This window comes from Penicillium coprophilum (assembly GCF_028826855.1).
Source record: "Penicillium coprophilum strain IBT 35676 chromosome Unknown utg000005l_segment0_segment0, whole genome shotgun sequence".
NCBI lineage: Eukaryota > Fungi > Ascomycota > Eurotiomycetes > Eurotiales > Aspergillaceae > Penicillium > Penicillium coprophilum.
Window position 1 is genome coordinate 742,648 of NW_026622724.1, and position 20,592 is coordinate 763,239.

General features: G+C 47.4%; 9 protein-coding genes across 9 annotated transcripts; 5 read left to right on the forward strand and 4 right to left on the reverse strand.

Moving 5' to 3' along the window:
- Window positions 1-1,572: 1,572 nt before the first annotated feature.
- On the forward strand, window positions 1,573-2,557 carry N7500_007861 (acetate uptake transporter family protein; the record flags this gene model as incomplete). Its single annotated transcript, XM_056679005.1, has 3 exons — window positions 1,573-1,937; window positions 2,004-2,175; window positions 2,228-2,557. 3 exons carry the CDS (start codon window positions 1,573-1,575, stop codon window positions 2,555-2,557), a joined length of 867 nt encoding a protein of 288 aa, XP_056529377.1.
- A 495-nt stretch (window positions 2,558-3,052) lies between these two features.
- On the forward strand, window positions 3,053-4,294 carry N7500_007862 (lactate 2-monooxygenase; the record flags this gene model as incomplete). The annotated part of the gene is made up of 1 exon (XM_056679006.1): window positions 3,053-4,294. The coding sequence occupies one exon, from the start codon at window positions 3,053-3,055 to the stop codon at window positions 4,292-4,294; it is 1,242 nt and encodes a 413-aa protein (XP_056529378.1).
- A 1,153-nt stretch (window positions 4,295-5,447) lies between these two features.
- On the forward strand, window positions 5,448-7,094 carry N7500_007863 (Major facilitator superfamily domain general substrate transporter; the record flags this gene model as incomplete). Its single annotated transcript, XM_056679007.1, has 1 exon — window positions 5,448-7,094. The coding sequence occupies one exon, from the start codon at window positions 5,448-5,450 to the stop codon at window positions 7,092-7,094; it is 1,647 nt and encodes a 548-aa protein (XP_056529379.1).
- Window positions 7,095-7,583: 489 nt separating this feature from the next.
- Window positions 7,584-8,183, forward strand: N7500_007864 (uncharacterized protein; the record flags this gene model as incomplete). The annotated part of the gene is made up of 3 exons (XM_056679008.1): window positions 7,584-7,637; window positions 7,671-7,956; window positions 8,086-8,183. The coding sequence occupies 3 exons, from the start codon at window positions 7,584-7,586 to the stop codon at window positions 8,181-8,183; spliced, it is 438 nt and encodes a 145-aa protein (XP_056529380.1).
- A 3,785-nt stretch (window positions 8,184-11,968) lies between these two features.
- Window positions 11,969-12,576, reverse strand: N7500_007865 (uncharacterized protein; the record flags this gene model as incomplete). The annotated part of the gene is made up of 2 exons (XM_056679009.1): window positions 11,969-12,197; window positions 12,245-12,576. 2 exons carry the CDS (start codon window positions 12,574-12,576, stop codon window positions 11,969-11,971), a joined length of 561 nt encoding a protein of 186 aa, XP_056529381.1.
- A 669-nt stretch (window positions 12,577-13,245) lies between these two features.
- N7500_007866 (spermidine synthase) lies at window positions 13,246-14,364 on the reverse strand (the record flags this gene model as incomplete). The annotated part of the gene is made up of 3 exons (XM_056679010.1): window positions 13,246-13,526; window positions 13,705-14,271; window positions 14,334-14,364. 3 exons carry the CDS (start codon window positions 14,362-14,364, stop codon window positions 13,246-13,248), a joined length of 879 nt encoding a protein of 292 aa, XP_056529382.1.
- A 553-nt stretch (window positions 14,365-14,917) lies between these two features.
- On the reverse strand, window positions 14,918-15,604 carry N7500_007867 (ubiquinol--cytochrome-c reductase subunit 8; the record flags this gene model as incomplete). The annotated part of the gene is made up of 4 exons (XM_056679011.1): window positions 14,918-14,975; window positions 15,052-15,205; window positions 15,371-15,396; window positions 15,573-15,604. The coding sequence occupies 4 exons, from the start codon at window positions 15,602-15,604 to the stop codon at window positions 14,918-14,920; spliced, it is 270 nt and encodes an 89-aa protein (XP_056529383.1).
- Window positions 15,605-15,808: 204 nt separating this feature from the next.
- Window positions 15,809-16,718, forward strand: phb1 (prohibitin subunit PHB1; the record flags this gene model as incomplete). Its single annotated transcript, XM_056679012.1, has 2 exons — window positions 15,809-16,134; window positions 16,197-16,718. The coding sequence occupies exons 1-2, from the start codon at window positions 15,814-15,816 to the stop codon at window positions 16,716-16,718; spliced, it is 843 nt and encodes a 280-aa protein (XP_056529384.1). The 5' UTR covers window positions 15,809-15,813.
- Window positions 16,719-16,972: 254 nt separating this feature from the next.
- Window positions 16,973-18,328, reverse strand: N7500_007869 (25S rRNA (uracil2843-N3)-methyltransferase; the record flags this gene model as incomplete). Its single annotated transcript, XM_056679013.1, has 1 exon — window positions 16,973-18,328. The coding sequence occupies one exon, from the start codon at window positions 18,326-18,328 to the stop codon at window positions 16,973-16,975; it is 1,356 nt and encodes a 451-aa protein (XP_056529385.1).
- Between the last annotated feature and the right edge of the window lie 2,264 nt (window positions 18,329-20,592).

Below are 20,592 nucleotides of genomic sequence, written 5' to 3' on the forward strand. Positions count from 1 at the left end.
TATTAAGTTTCACTCTGCTGGTAGTATGTGGTCATAGTGTCTGCCCAATATTGTGCCAGAAGACCCCGGGCAATCCAGGTTAGATTTGGAGTCGAATTACGAAATACTCCGTCCTATATTTTATGTCATGGCAGCTTGGCAGGTTAGGTTCTTGGAGTCGAATTACGATGTTGTATGTCATGGCAACTTGGCAGGAGGACAACCCTCCGGGGCCACCTAAGCCTTTTCGTAGCCGACTTTGCGATGCCGAGGCCGACCTGAGCAATGAGTGTCGGGAACCGAAGACCGTTAATTTATGCGGGCGCTTTTCGGGAATGAATTTCTACAGATATTCTGTCCCAATCTACTTTCTTATTCTACATATATTAATCGAGAACATACTGTGAGGCAAGGAATTACGTGTTGGGATGATCGGAAACCCCATGTAAGCAGTCTCTGAAATTCGGCATTGCTCTCCTGCCCATCTGCCAGGCAACCCCGATCATCCCGCCACCCAGCCCGACTTTCCGGGCATACGCGACTGATCTACGGAGTACTCCGTAAGCAATTATGGCTCGGGAGTAACAAATGCCGGGACCAAGCCTTTACAGGCCTTGGATCTAGCCCCTGATATTATGTACACAATACTCTATACACTGTACAAAAAATCCACATCATTTGTACTACATATATTGTAGTCTGTGAGTGGTTGGAGCTGCTCTGACCGCCGTCGGAGCCGTGTCGAATTCGTTATAGCTTTGTCGCAAGTAACTTATTGTCATCCAATTAGAGCCGCGATGATAAATGAGTTTCAGACACTGTACCCTGGATTCTGGAGCTAACAAGCTACTATCGGGGCCACGGGTGGCTCATATTCCCGGGTCTCCACTCTCCCGATTCTTGGCGATTATATAATCGGATTATGGTTCCAAGGTTAAATCAGCCTCAGAAGCTTATCTATGGTCAATGATATTTCCATGTCCCAGCTCTTGCGTATGTTGTATGCTTATATTGTATATATTCTTTTGCGGTTTTGATTTCATCGATATTGCTCGAAAAGGATTGTGACTCTGTCATGTTGTACATATATGGTTTCGGGTTCATATCCACATTCGCTTGCCACATCCACTTTTTTTGGTAAGATAGAGCGATGTTCTCGGCCGATGTTTGTTGAATATCATCGTCTTACTCTCGGCCGAGACCAGTTTCAATCAATCTCTCTCAGCCAGGCACCACGCGGTGCACATTTCATTCCGTCCCCGCATTTTTCTAGACACCGATACGTACCCCACAACCCTCTATACCGAAATAGTTCACCTGTAGTGCCGTACTGTCTGAGTTTTCCCCATTCACCTGGGGAAATGGTTCACCCCGCATTGATGCTTAGATCATTTTCACGAGGATACCCCTAGGGCACAATCCTGTACTCACTATTTATACGCGATCTTTCCTCCCATCTATTGTTAATATCAGTTTGAATTTCTTAAAAATACTGTGTGCTCTTTCGTCAATTTCACATTTCATACAATATTCCAGTGACTTCTTTTAAGGAAAAACATCAGCTCAATCACATTCAGCGAGAAAGAAGCAAGTATGACAGCTCTTTCGAGTTCCGACAACTCCAGCCAGGAGAAGGAAATCAGCCATGCAGCTCCGACCAACGCCGATATGGACGACCTTCGACCATCCCACCTCGAGCACTATGGTCCACTATCACACGTGAACACTGTGGAGTCTCGGCTACCTGCATTTGCAGGCGAATTGCAACCAGGTCTCTATCGGACGCCCAAACTTCGCAAGTTCGCAAATCCTGCACCTCTAGGTCTCTCAGGCTTTGCCTTGACCACGTTTGTACTGGGTTGTATCAACATGGGAACACTTGATATTACGGAGCCGAACATGGTTGTCGGTGTTGGTTACGCTTACGGTGGGCTGGTCCAGCTTCTCGCCGGCATGTGGTAAGTATTATTATATTCTCTCTGCGTTGAGATGACCTAAATCTAACCGAAGTGTCTATCTGATAGGGAAATGGCTGCTGGAAATACATTTGGTGCCACTGCTCTATCTTCATACGGTGGCTTCTGGATAGCCCTGAGCATGACATTTACCCCCGGACTGTCAGTTATGTCAGAGCTTAAGAAGGCTGATAATGGGTCAACCGACATGTTCTATAACTCTTATGGGCTGTTCCTTATGGTAAGTCAATTCTCTCATGGAATTCACTCCGATCATGCCTAACAGCTCTTAGGGTTGGTTCATCTTCACATTCATCCTCCTCCTGTGCACTCTCAAATCGACAGCGGTGTTTTTCACCCTTTTCCTTTGTGTCGATGTGGCGTTAATGCTGCTTGGAATCGGACACCTCCATCGCGATGCCCTGGGAAACCCTAATCCACCAATCCTCAAGGCCGGTGGTTTGTTTGCGTTAATTGCTGCCTTCTTGGCGTGGTATTCTGCCCTCGCAGGTATTGCGGACGATAGCAACAGCTTTTTCATTATTCCTGTCTTTCACTTCCCGTGGTCGGAGAAGGGTAGGGCTTCCAGACGAGAGGCCGCCGCCGCTGCTGCTGCTGTTTAATGCTTTTGAGCCGTTCTGGTAGATCCATGAACCCTGGAGGTTCTAGTTATATTCGATGCAGATTTACCGAGCTCTAATTGAAAAGCGAAAAGTTTTTTGACATTCAACTTGCCTTACATGTTCACAGGACTGACATGGTGCATTTTATATCTGAAAAGACTTAGGTTGACTCGCAGTAAACCTCCGAAGAATCTTAAGGAAGAATTCGGAGTATCTCTGCTGCTCCCCGGAACATGGCGAATGATGTATTGTCGAGGTTTGACCACAGAAAGGTCACACAATGACGTATCTCGGCCGAATCTGCGTTCGCATTAAGCACCGAGAAGGTTGTTTGGTAGTCTCTCTCAACCCACCAATGAGAACCAATTTCGAGGAGACCCATGATCTGAATCATGACATCCCTGCAAGTTATAAAAGCGGCTTCTATTCCCTTCATCTTCACTGTTTGCGACAATCATCATCCCAGTTCTTCACAACCTTCTACTTGCTTCAACAATGACGTCACCACAGGACACCAGATCGGATAAGCCGATTCCCAAACTCACTCCATTTACATACGAGAATGAGGTTTATCAGGCCGGTCGCAAGGGCCAAAAGCCCGCGATTACCTTCAACTGTCGCGACTGGGAAGCCCTAGCCAAAGAGCGGCTCTCAGCCGATTCTTATGGATATGTTTGGGGATCTGCCGGAACTCGTGACACAGACGACAACAACAAGAAAGCCTTCCAAAAATGGGGGATTGTGCCATCACGCCTGGTCAAGAGCGACTTCCCAGATCTCAGAACGAAGATCTTTGGTGAGACGTACGATTATCCGATCGCCATGGCACCGGTGGGAGTGCAGCGGATCTTCCACCCAGACGGAGAGACGGCATCTGCGAAGGCCGCCGAGAAGGAAAATGTCCCGTACATCCTCAGTACCGCATCCGCCACGAGCATCGAGGACGTCGCCAAGGCCAATGGGAATGGATCTCGTTGGTATCAACTTTACTGGCCTTTGAATGAGAACAATGATATCACGGTGAGCCTGTTGTCTCGGGCAAAGGCAGCGGGTTACAAGGTGTTGGTGGTCACCTTGGATACGTACATTCTGGGATGGCGTCCCAGCGATCTGAACAATGCATACAACCCATTCATTCGTCCAGACGACATTGGCGTAGCACTGGGATTTACCGACCCTGTATACCGCCGCAAGTTTGAAAAAGAGCATGGAAAACCCATCGAGGAGGATCTCGAGACTGCCGCCACAGAGTGGGCACATACCGTTTTCCCCGGCGTGAGTCACGGCTGGGAAGATATCAAATTCCTCCAGGAGCATTGGGATGGTCCAATTGTTTTGAAGGGTATCCAGACGGTGGCGGACGCGAAGAAAGCGGTGGAATATGGTGTCCAGGGAATTGTGGTATCTAACCATGGTGGAAGACAACAGGATGGAGGCATTGCGTCTTTGGATATGTTGCCAGAAATTGTTGACGCTGTGGGAAATGACTTGGAAATCATCTTTGACTCGGGTGTTCGTTGTGGCGCTGATATTGTTAAGGCATTAGCGCTTGGCGCGAAAATGGTCCTTATTGGTCGCCCATACGTTTATGGATTGGCGATTCAAGGTGAGGCGGGAGTACGCCATGTGCTGAAGAGTCTCCTAGGAGACTTCAACCTGACCCTCCATCTGTCGGGTATCAGCTCAGTATCTCCTAAGCATCTTAATCGTTCGGTATTGCGTCGGACAGATCAATAAGAAGCTGATGGCTACATGATTGCTTACACCTCTGTTTAATAAATTGAATATATTGAATGTCTTCTGTACTTTATCTTGGTGCTTGATCCTAAATTGTATCACTGTGATCATCATGTATCGTTTACGCAGCCCCTTGTATCCCTTTTGACTAAGTTCTACCGATAAAAGCTGTTTGGGGGCCCTTACTTAGAAGGTTTGATTTGAAGTTATCGTAGAATTGGCTTTCCTTCCCGAGTGGGTTTCAGCTGCTGGCCGAGATGCCTAATACGGCAAGTGGTGGCAGCACCCCCAAATATCGATGCTTGTCAGCATAAAAGTTTTGCTTGACTTCAATTGCTTGAACTTCAGCGCCCGACAAGGAGACTTACACGAGCTTCTTCAGTATTTTAAGGGTAGATCGCGGGTTTATATAGGAACAACCACCTGTCATCCCTTCACCACAGTCTTTGATCTCCGTGGATCACTGCCACGCAGTGTGCAATTGAGCAACTGAACTGACAGTGCATAATTCGGATTGTGGTGGCTCCTATCGTGAGGTAATTTCCTCCTGTACTAGCTGGGTGCCGAAATGAAGCCAGATCAGGTTTCTAGTAACGGGGATGCCGAAGATCCACCCTCAAGCGTAACCGGGGCCCCAGAAACAGCGCAGATCCCACCAAAACGCGGGTGAGGTCTCGACTCTAGATCCCGTACTCACCAACCTTACCTAGAATAGTTAGTATTGAGTGACTTCACAAGATTAATACCTCATATTACGTCTGTAGTTATGTAATATAGAGGCTTAGGGATCCTCGTCGGGCATTAAGAATCCTTAAACACCCAAAAAAGGCATATGACAAGGAATGTGAATACCGGTACAAGGTCGATCAGACACTTCTAATCCTTCGTTGACCGCCGATCATCTGTATTTGCCAATTTAGACACCAATTAGATCGATACTAGAGAAACTTCATACATACCATTAACCGGGAGTGTCTATTGCTAGCCCTGCTAGTTTAGGGAAAGAAACCCCTGATACGACAGAGATTTAGCGTTTGATGTGAATAAGCCTTCATGTAGCACTTATTTAGTGCTCTATTGACCCAGTTGTTGAAAAAGCAGTCTCATATTCAACTTCTAACGTTTGTTTCCATTTCTGCCAACCTTCGTGAAGATGGATACAGGTTCAAACAAGCCTGTTCAGAAGGCTGAAGATATCCAGCATGATGAAGACCCTGTCTGCAAAGATGAAAAAGCGTATCGACAAGCTCAAATTCGGGAAACCACTCGATGCGAGCGCGAGATGCCCATCCCAACCGCTTTTCGACTATATTCAAAAGCAGTCGCTTGGTCCATCCTGCTGTCAACAGCAGTGATTATGGAAGGCTATGACCTGCTTCTTATCACCTCGTTCTTTGCACTGGATCCATGGAAGAAAAAATACGGAGTTCTCCTGCCTGATGGCACATACTCTGTATCCGCAGCCTGGCAGTCAGGACTGTACAATGGTGCTGCCGCGGGAGAAATCATAGGCCTCGTCCTCAATGGGTTTGTCTCCGAGAAATTTGGTTATCGCAAAACGATGCTAGGGGCACTGGCGTTGATCACAGGCCTCATTTTCATTCAGTTCTTTGCGCCGACGGTGGAAGTCCTCCAGGCTGGCAGTGTTTTGATGGGAATCCCATGGGGTATCTTCCAAACACTACCGGTATCATATGCCTCTGAGGTGTGCCCTGTCGCTCTCCGTGGCTTGCTTACGACCTACATCAACATATGCTGGGTGATGGGCCAGCTACTGGCCTCGGGCGTTCTGAGAGCCATGCTGGGCAGAGATGATCAATGGGCCTACCGTATCCCATACGCGTTGCAATGGATTTGGCCAGTTCCCCTGATTGTTGGCATTATCTTTGCTCCCGATTCACCTTGGTGGTATGTCCGAAAGGGTGACAAAGAAGCGGCCAAATCTGCCCTCCGATCATTGACGCGCAGAGATGTGGACGACGCCGTCGACGTCGACGCTACTGTGGAAGTGATGGCTTATACAAATGAGCTTGAGCGAGAGACAAGCCAGGGTGCGACATATACGGACTGCTTCAAGGGCTACAACCTACGCCGAACCGAGATTGCCTGTCTTACCTGGGGCATTCAAAATATTTGCGGCACAACTTTGATGAACAATTCTACATACTTCTTCCAACAAGCTGGAATGGATACTGCCAATGCGTTTGACCTGACTATGGCACAATACGCCATTGGATTCGTTGGGGTTTTCGTCGCCTGGGCACTCATGGTTCGTGTCGGTCGTCGTCAATTGTACCTTTGGGGATTGTTTACTCTGTTGCTGCTGTTACTTGGCATTGGAATCTCAGGCGTTGGCGGTCCAGGGAAGAGTTCCGCTTATTGGGCCTCGGGTGCACTACTCTTGGTATTCTCCCTTTGCTACCAGATCACTGTCGGAACTGTATGTTACTCCATCGTCTCAGAGGTTTCCTCTGTTCGACTTCGCGCCAAAACTATAAGCTTGGCCCGGAACCTTTATAACATCTGTTCCATTGTCAGCGGGATTATGACCCCGTATATGATCAATCCAACTGCCTGGAATTGGAAAGCCAAGGCCGGTTTCTTTTGGGCCGGCTCTTGTCTTCTTTGTTTTTTTTGGACTTTCTTCCGTTTGCCTGAAACTAAAGGACGGACTTTTGCCGAGCTCGATATCCTTTTTGAACGAGGATTGAACGCCAGGAAATTTGCGGATACCTCAGTTGATCTTTTCTCTCACGCAGTTCATGAGGGAGAGGAGGAGGTGGGGGACCATAGGAGCTAAAGACAATTCGCCCTTAGCAAACAGCATGGGTCACTGAAAACTAGATGCTACCCTCGAGAAAGAGATTGTTCTCTTTTCAAAATATGTATCTTGTATGTTATTCTGATATGACTTGATGACTTCTACATTCTTGTGAAGTATGGCGTGGTCCCTCTTCGGTCCGGCTACCATTTTGGGTTGTCCGTCTTCTTGGACAAATTGAGGGTTGCAGATAGAAAAATACATAGGAAGAAGGGAATATATCATTTTGCTTAGAAATTCTGAGGTTTGGGCGCGCAGTGACGTTCTGCTGTTCAATGAAGATTAGGCTAATGCGGTGATATGCCAGGTATCCCTTCAAGGTGCCCAAGACTTCAAATATCCATAGTGTACAATATATTGTATAGTCAGGCCTCTCCCGGCTCTCTGAACATCTGGAGGTACCTGAGCCACTTCCGGGCAGATGATTGAAATTAGAATCCATTGAGGAGACGCTCAAACAAACCCCTCATGCCACCCGCGAACGCGAATGTCGCAACAAACTCGTGCATGCATGAGAACTCGGTGTTCGGAAGAGCTTGAAATACATCATCAGAGGCAAACGAAGGTGCTTTTATTATATTTGCCCCGAGCCTCAAGCCTCAGGAGGTCCCATTATTGTGCTACTGCCATTACCATCTCGGGTCGCTCATCGACGAATACTGTCAGTTTGATACCCCCACCAGCATAGCGAGAGCAAGAACGAGAGATAGATATCACAGATCAAACTCCAAACATCTTACGTCATCTGAAACCATTGTACGGGCGGCCCGAAAAGACTTGAATTCTGGATTTCGAGTACGTATCTATGCCGAAAAGCTATTCGCCCATTTCACTACAGCTTGTAATAGCAATTGGATGAGAAGTTGATATATCAAGAGAATATTGATTACGGGCCCATGTAGGAATTTATAGATGTAACATTGCCGTACGTATCAAATAAGCATGGGATGATGGACACTCTTTTCCTCAGGTCCTACCAATACAAACCGAGAGACATCACTCCAGATTAGAGACCGAATTGCCAAAGAATGTAGCTACAGCCCTGATGATACTCAGATATTATCTTAGTTCGCTGCCCAATATATGCAGTGTTTTCTCAAGATCCTAAACAGAAACAACAAGTTGATACAGTACAAAATCTCTCACGAAGGCCACGAGAACTTTCAAAGAATGAACGTCGGAATTCTTTGTGGCAAACGATTTCCTAGTCTCCTCTCGTTGACTATTCAGTCAGTACACGATTTTTGGGCTGTGGCGAGGAGCCTGTCCTGTGGGGAATATCATATTGCCTTATGTGGCATTAAGGCCCTGGCGACAATAGTCAAAGCTATTGTACAGCTGGCGTGACTGCTGGCTAACCTGACGCTACTGGTCACATTTTTTGGTATCGTAAGCCAAGTTTGCCTTTAATCTAGCCATGATATGCAGACATGAGTATACATACATAGAGACATTCATCAGACAATTACTCGCGGCAGTAAGTCGCAACAAGTCCATGTGATAAGTGATTTCAAAGAAAGGCAAACAAACAAAAAAGAAAGCGACACCTGTGTGATTCGAACACACGCTCCCGAGGGAAATGCCTAAACCTACACGTTTGTGCATAGCAGGGCATCGCGTTAACCACTCCGCCAAAGTGCCTCAAATCTTAAAGTTTTCTGGTACCACTAATCTCTATAGTTACAACTGTTTATCACACATTAGATTTTTCAACTAGATGTTCACATAAAATTAGGATTAGTAGAAGCTAAGTCTTGGATTGCGACAATAGACGACCACTTATACGAGCGGCGTTATGATGTCCTACAGGTATTTTCAGAGTTCTTCTCAGAGCTCTTTTCAGCGAGCTTCTTATATATCTTCAAACCCGACATTCCATTCTTATTGTAGCTGTAGAAAAAGACGGGAAAAGCATACCTTTTGTAAGCGATTTTCTTATGTACAACTTCTGAACTTCTTTGTTAAGAGCGCAAGAAGTGGTAAAAAAAACGACACCTGTGTGATTCGAACACACGCTCCCGAGGGAAATGCCTAAACCTACACATTCGTGCATAGCAGGGCATCGCGTTAACCACTCCGCCAAAGTGCCTTTTTGCTGACATAATGACCCTTTCCCATTTTACATATAGAAGGAATAAGCAACATTGTCACATGGCTGCTACTCCGTATGTACTCTAAGACTTAAAACAAAGCCTTGGAGTTCATGTTTTTCTTCGGACACCCTCAAATCTTAATTTCAACAGACAATAATCAAGATTTTCTCCGCTGATCTAGCCATGTCTACCAGCCTATTAATCTCCAACGTATCGATCTCAACGCCCATATCATTTGACCAATTCCACTAGCTGATGTCTCTGGTTTGGTATATCTCTGACAAGCGATAGTTATATACTCCATATAATATGATATGTTTATATGGGCTATAATAAACGTGCCGCTTGAATAGTGAAGCATGTTATATGTCTGCACTAGCCACCTAAGCACCATGCTCTCGGACGACGTATAGAGCGGAACACCCGATCAAATCCAGGAATAAGAAAAGGAATTATCGAGTTATGTTTCAGAGGGTTGAGCAGGAGTTTTTTTTTTTTTCAAATCGTTGGTCATCTTTTCGGTGACTTAATCTATGATCGCGAACCTACGGGTTCCAGGCTGTGCAATAATTGTTTTGTGGGTTTTTTTCTTATATCCCCAAAGGCCGGCTAGCGTGCCATGCTGGACGCATTTTCTTTTCAGTGACTATAGAAAGACACCGGGGGTGACCAATTGAAGCCAATAAAGTTTTGACCTTAGTAATTATGTCGTGCGCGGCAGGGCACCAATGATACCAGCTCTGATGGAGTGAATACATTAACGATGCTGCGATCCAATTCCCCTGTGAGACAGATTGGGTCTTGATGAACTGAGATTGTTTTCAACTTTTCAACCAATAAGGCACTTTGGCGGAGTGGTTAACGCGATGCCCTGCTATGCATGAATGTGTAAGTTTAGGCATTTCCCTCGGGAGCGTGTGTTCGAATCACACAGGTGTCGTCTTTCTCTTAGTTATATTTTTTTTTATAAATTCTCTTATTTTTGGAAAATCCATTCCCGACATACACACCGCATAAATTTACTCGCAAAAGCCAGCCCCAACTTCCCTGTCTTCTGTGGAATCCGATTTCAGGTAATCTAGGCAACCGATAATTTTTTTACAGTGAAATGAGCTAGTTAGGCGCAGTGCCTCTATGTATATACGATAGTACCAACGTGTATACTAACTGACCAATGCGGCCTTGAAAGCTTACCATACCCACTTACTCAACGTATCAACGAAACTTGACCATTGTGAACTGTCTTTTAGTAAAATAACCTTCTCCAATGACCCGTGATTTTTATCAGTTGCCAATGTAATTGCATTCTGATAATAAACAGATTGAGGGGAAAGAGCTGGGGTGTGTAAAAAAAGAAAGATCTAAAAACAAAGCGACACCTGTGTGATTCGAACACACGCTCCCGAGGGAAATGCCTAAACTTACACATTCATGCATAGCAGGGCATCGCGTTAACCACTCCGCCAAAGTGCCTTGTTGTTATATATCGGCACTCTTGTAATTTACCACAACCTACACAGCAAAGGAAGCTTCCTTCCTTTCACTCCGTTCAAGCTTTGTCCATTCCGGCCATGGGTGCTTATCTTCGGCTCAAAGGTTGGCTGGAAACTGCTTCCATTTATATGATGTGATGTTAAATTTGTGATTAAGCCGCTTTTGGTAACATATGGGCTGCTATGGTCGATATATACTTCGTCGCTGGACGCGGTGCTAAGCAGAACCTTTCACTCCACAAGATCTCCAAAACCGAAAAGAAAAAGCTAGAATCCTTGATATTTGATATATCCTAGGGACTCTTGCGCCCTCTCGTCGCGCCTAAGGTTGGCTCTGGTAATGCTCATCGTCAAAATGCCAGCTATCGCCGCTTGCACTGGTAGGTAGGAAACGACTCCAGGGCTGGACACTCGGATTACTCAGAAAGACACTCTATCAGCGGATTAATCTACGAGCTGGCTCTTGATTATACATTGTTCACACATACCAATGTTTATTGGTATCCTGCACTCCGTCATACGACTATACGCTGGCATCAACAAAACGACGTTCAAGAAATGTTATGTATGGTATGAGGCATGTGCAGATGGATACAAGCCGTATCACTGAGATCTATAATTCTGTTTACCAATTCGAGCATCTCCAAATTACCAAGCATACCTTATGAATAACCAAATAACATATCACCTGACTACTAGATACAAGCAAGTGATCGCTGACTAAGTAGCTCCATATGTAGTCCTCAATAGTCACGTTGGATTATCTTAATCTCACTTGATTAGACGTGAACCTGCGATATAGAGGACTCGGGTTTAGATTGTGTATCAATGATGCATTACCATATCCTTTAACCAAATGCCCCCGACATCCAATATTCAATCATTGCAAAACATATTCTCAGCAGCCCTATGACCCGTAGTAACACAAGCCCAAGAGTGTATATTACTATCCGGGACGACACCAGCACCGAAATTATACTGAACACAGCCTCTTGTACCAACATACTGCTTTATCCAATCCACTATACCCCAGCCCATGTTTATTGTGTCATCCCTGTTCGGCGACGCCCGACAAGACATAGCAGCAACCGGCTTAGGAAACGCAGAGAGGTTGACCGAAGATATTGTCTTATAATCATCCCGATGCAATGTGACAAGGATTCCACGCACAGTATTACCAGGCTGATCACAGACATGGATTTGAATCTGTTCCTCAGAGCGCGTGTTAACAGTGTTCATCGCAAGTGTTCCTGTATCCCTAACACCCCTACTTCTGAATGTTACCTGACCAAGCCGGAATCCCCCGTCCACGCCAGCAGCTGAACTCAATTGCAGGATGCCAGGTATCAAACTCCGTCGTAGTGATCAAGTCTCCACCACCGAGGACGACCCTCGAAGGAGGCTGGTTGGGCTGAGGCGGTCCAGCGCTAACTGTCGGGCTGGCGATATAAGCCGTCTGGGTTCCAGCTTGGAAGTCGCGAATACACCTGCATAGACTGGAAAACCAAATTTAGCAGCCGTTACACTCGGAACTAGCACTGACATAGCCCGAGTAACATTGGGAGAGCTCTGCTCGAGGTACCACGGGGGATACGGGGGTGGAGGGTTGCAGTTGATAGGATATTGTCCCGATGGTGTAACGCAGATCAAGTCCCTGGGCGATGGTGGGAAAGTCGATGGACATGTACAGCCGCTCACGTCCATTTTGACAATGTCATCTGACGTACAGAGGTTTTGTCCACCCTGTGCGATGTCAACGAGGCTGGCACTCGTGTCATTCGTAACATTAAGAGTCTCTGCTGTTCCTTGCCCCAGGATCGGGGTCACCAGGAAGAGAGAAAGAGCGAATGGAACGCAACGCTCATAGGTCTTCATTGTGATGGATTAGAGAGGTCAATTGGGAGCAAGTAAATTGCACGAGAATCTTCATTTTCACTGCGGCGACGACTTTCGCTGAATATTTGTAGAAAAATAGACCGAAGCCATGATGTAAACCTGTCGTATAGATGGGCGTCAACACTATCAACCTTACCTTTTATTGAATCGGCTCTCTTTCCCGCAGAATTTTCAAAGCTAATGATATCAACATCCAATGAATATATATCGTTAGCCAGGTACATTGGGTCATCGCCGCATATCATTTCCGTCGTAGTGTTTGTTGGACATCGAGATCCGGGGGAGCCGACAATTGAAGACTTGGTTCTGACAACCGGTGTCTTGTGCCTTGCTGCAAGAAGAACCCGCGAAAAAGACATCATGAGAGATTCGTTAATCAAGTTAGTCAAAAATGAGTTAGTCGAGAGGCTTCAGATTGCCGCAACCCTAGGGTCCAGATTCCGGGCTCCTGAAGAGCTCGGAATCATCTTACCTCGACAATGATATCTATAGTCAAATTCATGGCTAAAGCACAAAGCAGCATTACACTAAAACAGGGGAAGCAAAAGGGAAAATTTACAAAATCGAGTGTACGGAAATCCATGATTTCATTTCAATATCGTCATGAGAATATAAAGACCACAAAAGCTTTTTCAAAGATCACAACATTTAGTTGCCGAGCTTCTGGCGGGCGAAGTTGGGCAGAACAAAGCTGGCACGGTGGATGTCCTGGTTGTAGTAGCGGCAGAGCTTCTGCTCCTCCTCGGCGGTCCAGGTGCGGAGGGGCTCACGAACGTTGCGGGTGGCGTCCTTGGAGCAGACCATGAAGCCAATCTGGCCGGAGGGGTAGGTGGGGATGGTGGTGTAGGCGTACTCGGCGACGGGGAAGACCTCCTTGCAGGACTTCTTAAGTTCGGCGATCATGTCCAGGTGGAGCCATTGGTTCTCGGCTGTTAGATAAAAGCACAGCTCCGCAAAACCGAGCCCGTAAAGCGGGTTGGTTGCGGGGATCGTGCGAACAAAATTAGCATATGATCTTGTTTGGAATATGATAAAGTGAGGGGAATAAACAATCAAGGAGTGATTGTTCTACGACGAAAAGGGAGTGAAAAGAAAGTGACGAACAACCTTGGGTAGTGATGACACCTCCCTCGCGAAGGGCAGACTTGAGCAGCTCAAAGTAGGGCTTCTGGAAGAGGCTCTCAGCGGGACCCTCTGGGTCGGAGCTGTCAGTGATGATAACATCGAACTCGTTCTGGCGGTTCTTGAGGAACTCGAAGCCATCACCAACGTGGGTGTGGGCGTTAGGGTGCTGGAAGCCAATGGCCATGCCGGGCAGGTACTTCTTGGAGACACGGATGACAGCCTCATCAATGTCGCAAAGAGTGGCCTCCTTGACGGAGGCGTGCTTGACGACCTCACGGAGGACACCGCCGTCACCGCCACCAATGACGAGGACCTTCTCGGGGTTGGGGTGGGAGTTCATGGCGAGGTGGGTGATCATCTCCTGGTAGGAGAACTCATCGCGCTCGGTGCACTGGATAACGTTGTCCAGAACGAGAACGGTACCGTAGTCGCTGCTCTCGAAGACGAGGACATCCTGGTACTTGGACTTCTCGTGGTGAATGATCTGGTTGACCTTGAGGCTCATGGCCTGACCGGGCCACATGCCGGACTTCTCAGAGAACCAGCCATCTGTAAGGGCATCAGCATATCAAACCAGAAGGCGGGGTAATGGAGGGGGGATGAACACATACCCACGATGGTGGGGTGAGTGAGCTCGCTCATTTTGATATGAAAAGAAGAGAAATGACGGGGGAAAATAGATGATGAGTAGAAAGCAGAAGAGAGTCTGGAGAGACGAAGCATTCGAAGAAAAAGGCTACGGCGGAAGTTTGGCTGTTTTGGGCGAATTTTTTGTTTCCCGGCTTAAGTGGGGAAACGAGTGCTGGGCTGCCAATCCCCCCCCAAACATCCTTAAAAACAGGACTGAATCAATTCTAATCTAGGCAATTGATCTGATCACCTCCTAAGAGTCCTTGATCGATTGGAATTCCAACTGGTAGATAGGACCTTTTGTCCTCAATTGGGTATGGGACACTTCAAGAACCAATAGAGAGCCCTAGAAAGACGCTTACTCACCTGGGCAAGCCTTACTTCGAAGATAAGAAAAAAAGAGCCATCGGAAGCGCAAGAAGATGGTAGATAAAAGGAAAATCACATGGTCGATTGCTTTCTAGTTACTGTACAAGCATACAGCTCCCCCAAACTGCAGAGTCTTGGGTGTATCATACTCTGTTATACCAATCCAACCTCACTCCAAGAAACAAATTGAAATAATTTACTCTTCGTTACCACCCTCGAGAAGACGGCCGGGCTTGGAGTTCAGGTACTCGTTGCTAAAGCATCATATTAGCGCATCGATCGAAGCGGCTCCTACGGTCATTCTTACCGCTCAATGGCCCAGTTCATGACAGCGTATGCGGCAATGAAGGGGGAACGACGTAGAGAACCTGGTGACGGAAACGACGGAAGACGTTGAAGATGGCAGCGTGGCCGGCACCGGCAAGAGGCTTCTGACGGTTGGCGGACAGCGAGTAGGTGGCGATGCGCTGGGGGGTCGGGCAACCTAGAAAATGGATATTAGCGACCCTCCCGAATTGAGTTGTCCGGATTGTTCCTCTGGGGCTTTCTCCGTTCCTTGTCGCGATCTTTCATATCACGAAAGGGGCCGGTCGACTGCGCATGCATCGGGTCCGTATATGAAAGGTTCAAGGGTTATTGTCAAACGTACCGAACTCGCCCCAGTTGCCGATGAAGCTATAGAAAGAAATTATTGTCAGTTAAACAGTCGAAGGAAACAGAAGTCGTTGGCTCTATTGAAACCCGGCTCAATTGGCATCTTTTGGGAATTGCATTGTGTAGCCGGGCGGGTAACGCATCCGGGAGACCGGTACTCGACCCATGACACCAAGAGGAAACGCGAAACGACTTACTGTCCGTTCTTAGGGTCCACAGAGCCACCCATTGTGAATGATTTCTGGTAAAAGGAGAAGAGTGGGTGGAGGAAGGGTATGGAGGTAGCGAAATGAGTGAGGAAAAGACGAAGGTCGGGCGAAGTTGGAGGTTTGGGAATATGGGCACTAAACCCGATTGGGAACACTCAGAGTGAGCAACGGGAAAAGCAGACATCATCTCCATCATCCGTCCTCATCACCTCGCCCTCCACCTTCAACCATGGCTCAAATGCTCCAAAATGTTTACAGGCTGGCCTTCCCAGTGGCTATTGGGGGTATGCTAGTCCAAAATTCCCTTTACGATGTCAAGGGCGGCACACGAGCTGTCATCTTCGATCGAGTGTCTGGTGTGCAAGAGAAGGTTGTCAACGAAGGAACACATTTCTTGATCCCCTGGCTGCAGCGCGCAATTGTCTACGATGTCCGCACGAAGCCTCGTAACATCTCCACCACTACAGGAAGTAAGGATTTGCAGATGGTCAGTTTGACGCTGCGTGTGTTGCACCGCCCGGAGGTGCCGAAGCTGCCGCAGATCTACCAGGTGTGTACTCTCACAATCCCTAAGCATCTACCCAGGCAAATGTCTAACACAAAGCTATCCAGTCATACGGTACCGATTACGATGAGCGTGTCCTTCCATCCATCGGAAACGAAGTCCTCAAGGCCATCGTAGCTCAGTTCGACGCCGCCGAGCTGATCACACAACGTGAAGCTGTATCCAATCGTATCCGTACCGACTTGATGAAGCGTGCCGGACAGTTCAACATCGCCCTCGAGGATGTCTCTATCACACACATGACCTTCGGAAAGGAATTTACACGGGCCGTCGAGCAAAAGCAGATCGCCCAACAGGATGCCGAGCGTGCTCGGTTCATCGTCGAGCGTGCCGAGCAGGAGCGCCAGGCCAACGTCATCCGCGCTGAGGGTGAAGCCCTGAGTGCCGAAATTATCAGCAAGGCCGTCGCCAAGGCTGGCAGCGGATTGATTGAGATCCGTCGTATCGAGGCCAGCAAGGAGATCGCCCAGACTCTGTCCGCAAACCCCAACGTCACTTACTTGCCTGGCGGAGGAGATGGAAAGGATGGAAACAAGGGTACTAACATGCTGCTGGGTCTGCGGAGTTAAGGGGAGGTTTTAAGGCTCGGGGATTTATGGGCCCCGTTTTCACAACTCATTGAATGTACCAATTAATCGCAATTTTTGCCGCGACTTGGGGCGAATCTGGCCTCGTGGCGTGAATTTGGAGTGGTCTGAACCAAACCACATTTCTTATCTGTAGCAATACCATACCTCACTCCACACCACATTTCTCTGGAAGAGTCAAATCGTATTGTTCATTAAATGGGTATTTATATATCGTGATATAGAACACATCAAGTCTACAAACGGCGATACACATGCATCTGGAAGCGCATATCCTCCAAACCTGCGCCTTCCCCAACTTCATACCGCAGACGCACTGCGTCCCGTCTCCACCACCTCGAGTCCTGAGTGTATACGCACTCCCACTTGCCCTTCGCTACATTCAGCAGCGTGTGGTCAAGCAAGAACTTCATCGGATAGTTCCTCTCTTGTGGTTCGCCATCCGGCCCTTTTGCTCCTAGCTTCAAAGTCGAATAGCTGCCAGGACTATCAACAACCAGAAGCACCGCACCGGCAGGAAGGATTTCCGTCATTTTGAGCAGGAAACCGGTAGTCTTTGGCATGGAGGTAGAGAAGAGCTCATTCAAGGTGAACATAATAGGAACAAGAATGGAAGTGAAAGGGGAGGACGAGGAGGAGCCGAGCAGAATTTCTTTCAGGCTCTCCTCAGGAAGAGTCAAGACATCCGCACGACGGAATGCCACCGAGAATGTTTCACTGGCCACTTTTTCCGACAACAACGGGGGACGATATTTTGTTGTCTGCGAAAACGGTACATCAGATGAAGTGATGGTTCGTGAAAGTCTGTCAACAACGTCCGACCAGTTTCCGATATCGACAGCCATGACAGAGAGACTGGGTGCGCCGACACCTTGATCTTCAACTTCAGGCTTCTTCTCATCTTGAGATTCCTTGTCTTCAAGAGACACGCTGGCAACGCGTTCCTCTAGCGACTGGGCTCCCAAGCCCAGATCTCTCCACGCAGCTGCAAGAGCAGCGATCTCTGCACCGGCTCCGCCACCAATTGACACAACACGGGTGCAGGGATTCTTGCTTCTAGCACGGCCTCGCGTGTTTTCCTCTTCCCCTTTCTCTCCCATCCAGGCCAAAACTCCCTTCAACAGGCCGGCATATCCAAGTGACCGGGACGCACTCCAACGCAAGGCATACGCGCGCAGAAGATCCTCGCCTGCCTCAGTGAAGGCAGAGTCAAAATCGCGCTGGTACAAAAGTCCCTTGATTGTCTGAATGAGAGATTTAATATCTAGTGGTTCATCTTTCTTTTCGTTTTGTGGCTCAGTGGGGTTGGTATCCTGGGTTGCAGGTTCCAATTCTGCGACTGGGTTACCGAGGAGGGCTGTTTTAAATACGTCCAAAACCAATTGCTGGAGGGTGAGAGGAATCGTGCTGACAAGTTTAAGTCCGGAAGACTCATCTTCTTCAGCTTGTTCGGCGTCAGCTTTGGCTTTTTCGATTTCGGCTCTGCGATTGGCGTGCTGTTTGTTTGCTGGTGGTGCTTGCTTTGGTTTTGCCGACTTCGCTTTCGGACCTGGGGACCTCCTGCGGTTTCCCTGACGTGGGGCGTGAGGCATTATATATATTCGAAGAGAGACTCGTTTTGTCTGATCTTTTGTGAGAAACGGGACTGTCTTTAATCGGACGTGGGGTGGAATTTTGAACTTTTTTCCTTATCGTTATCGGCGCCTCCACTATCAAGGTCTATAAACCCTCTAGGCCTCGACATAGGACTTAATCGAACTTCTTCTAGGATTTCATGCATAAAATTAGAGAATTACAATAGTAAAAGGGGCATGTAAGCTTGTTGCATTTCAGGAACTTACATTCATCAAGATATTCTAGATAAAGTCTATCTTCATTATGGATCTTTCTAGTCCGGAATCAGAGTACCAAGCGCGTAGAAGTCCTAAGCACAATCGTCAGAACTCAAAATGTTTCATAGTATTCAATATAATGACCAAGTGTCTCTCGATCAGCCTTATGTGTTGATTCCATAGTATCTCGATGAGACATGAGGTCGGCCCTGGACCTATCGACGCCGCCTCTAGAGTTGATCAAGGTGCTGCATTTTCTCCAAGAAAAAGCCACATGATGGCGGTGTATAGGACTAAAATAGAATCGATATCTCGTGTAATTAAGCATTTGCAATAGGAGGTTGACGGAAAGAATTATTGCCTTGCCAACATCCTGGCTTAGAGTAGCAGGGCAATACGGAATTGAGACATTAAAGCCGACAAATGGATTTAGAACATCCTCCTTTACAATAGTTACCCGCATGTAATACCTAGGAAGTAATCAATGTGGCCTTGGCTTGTTTGATCGATAGAAGCATAGGACGTTTTGGCTGCCAGTACGAAACAAGCACTCATGCCTTTCGTGCTTGCGGGGGATATATATACATCCGAGTCAATCTGGATTTTCACACAGAATTATAGCATACCACCAAGAGAGTACGTAATGTCACATCTAGATGTGTAAGTTCATAATGGGGTGCTTTGAAATTCAGGAAATCCAAAACTATATACCTATCTTTCGATCAAGGATACATGCGATGCACCCGACTTCATAGTAGTCATCTGAGAGATTTATTACCAACACATCCCGGTCATACCTAATGCTGAGAGCTAATGCAGCAGGCAAAAGCAGGCAAAAGCCGGAAGAAACACCGTGACATACGTTTTGTCGTTCTCGCGACTATCGTGCTCTCCCGAGCAACCACACTTCCGCCTAGAGCGTTGCCTACGCCCTACATCCACGAGGGTCTACCTTTCCATCTAAAGCCACACGAAGATACGCGAGAAATAATGACTTGACACGATACGAATCAAGCCCATCATGTGATATCGCGTTGAGCCGCTCGCGTCGAGTCAAGAACCGAACCCGCGATTCACGCAATAATGAGTCACAGCCTAGTGGTATCAGCCAAGGAGTCAGATCTGTTGCCTGAGGGTAATCCAACCAAGCTTGACGCCTCATAGGCCACCGTGAGGAGTCTCGACTTCCGTACGGAGCCCGCTAGCAGCGGTCTTTTCTCCTAACTCCGATCTTCTGGATGTGGACGCCGCCAGTGGGGCTATATGGTTCCCGAGACGGCCGTGCTCAGGGCCTCGCCAGAGTCTCGTGGGAACTGCGAGACAAGGGAGTCCGGGTTGGAAGTGGTGTGGCGGAAATGTTTGCCTGAGGACTGTCGCTATCGCGTGGAAGCCTGGGTGCCTGAGGAATAATACCTGTTCTTGTCTATGGATATCATTGGCTGCCCTATACTTCGACTGCCAACGTGCATATCGGATTCAATACCACGAAGAGCCATCGTACTTGGGGGCTAACAGATGGTCTGTTGAAATTACCTTGGAATACGGAGTAAGACTACAGTGATTAAAAAATATGAGCTCGTAAAGATGATATTATTCGTACAATCTGCTATTAATCAGGAACAAATCGAACTAAGAGTCGAGTTGAGTGGTAAAATGATGTTTCTGAAGGGACACATCAAATTAAACACTCGGGTATATGAGGCGAGACATGGCTGTAAACCGCCTCTGGAAACAACACCGCCTGGCCCATATGAAACCATCAAGCTGGAACGCCGTAAAGACTGGGGGGTCAATTCTTGAAATCCTGCAGAACGCACAGATTCCAAGATCCGATTTCAGCTCAGAGAAGAGCCCTGGAGACCGAACCCAAATGCTACACAAAACAGAGAGAGCAAAGTCGCAAAATTGACACAGAACAAGAGAAAAAGCAAAGATGAAAGATTTTGAAGCCCATTGATTGCTTCGGTAAACGCCCACATGATGCATAGGTTAAATCCGTAGACGTTTCGATCTGAAAGGAGCAA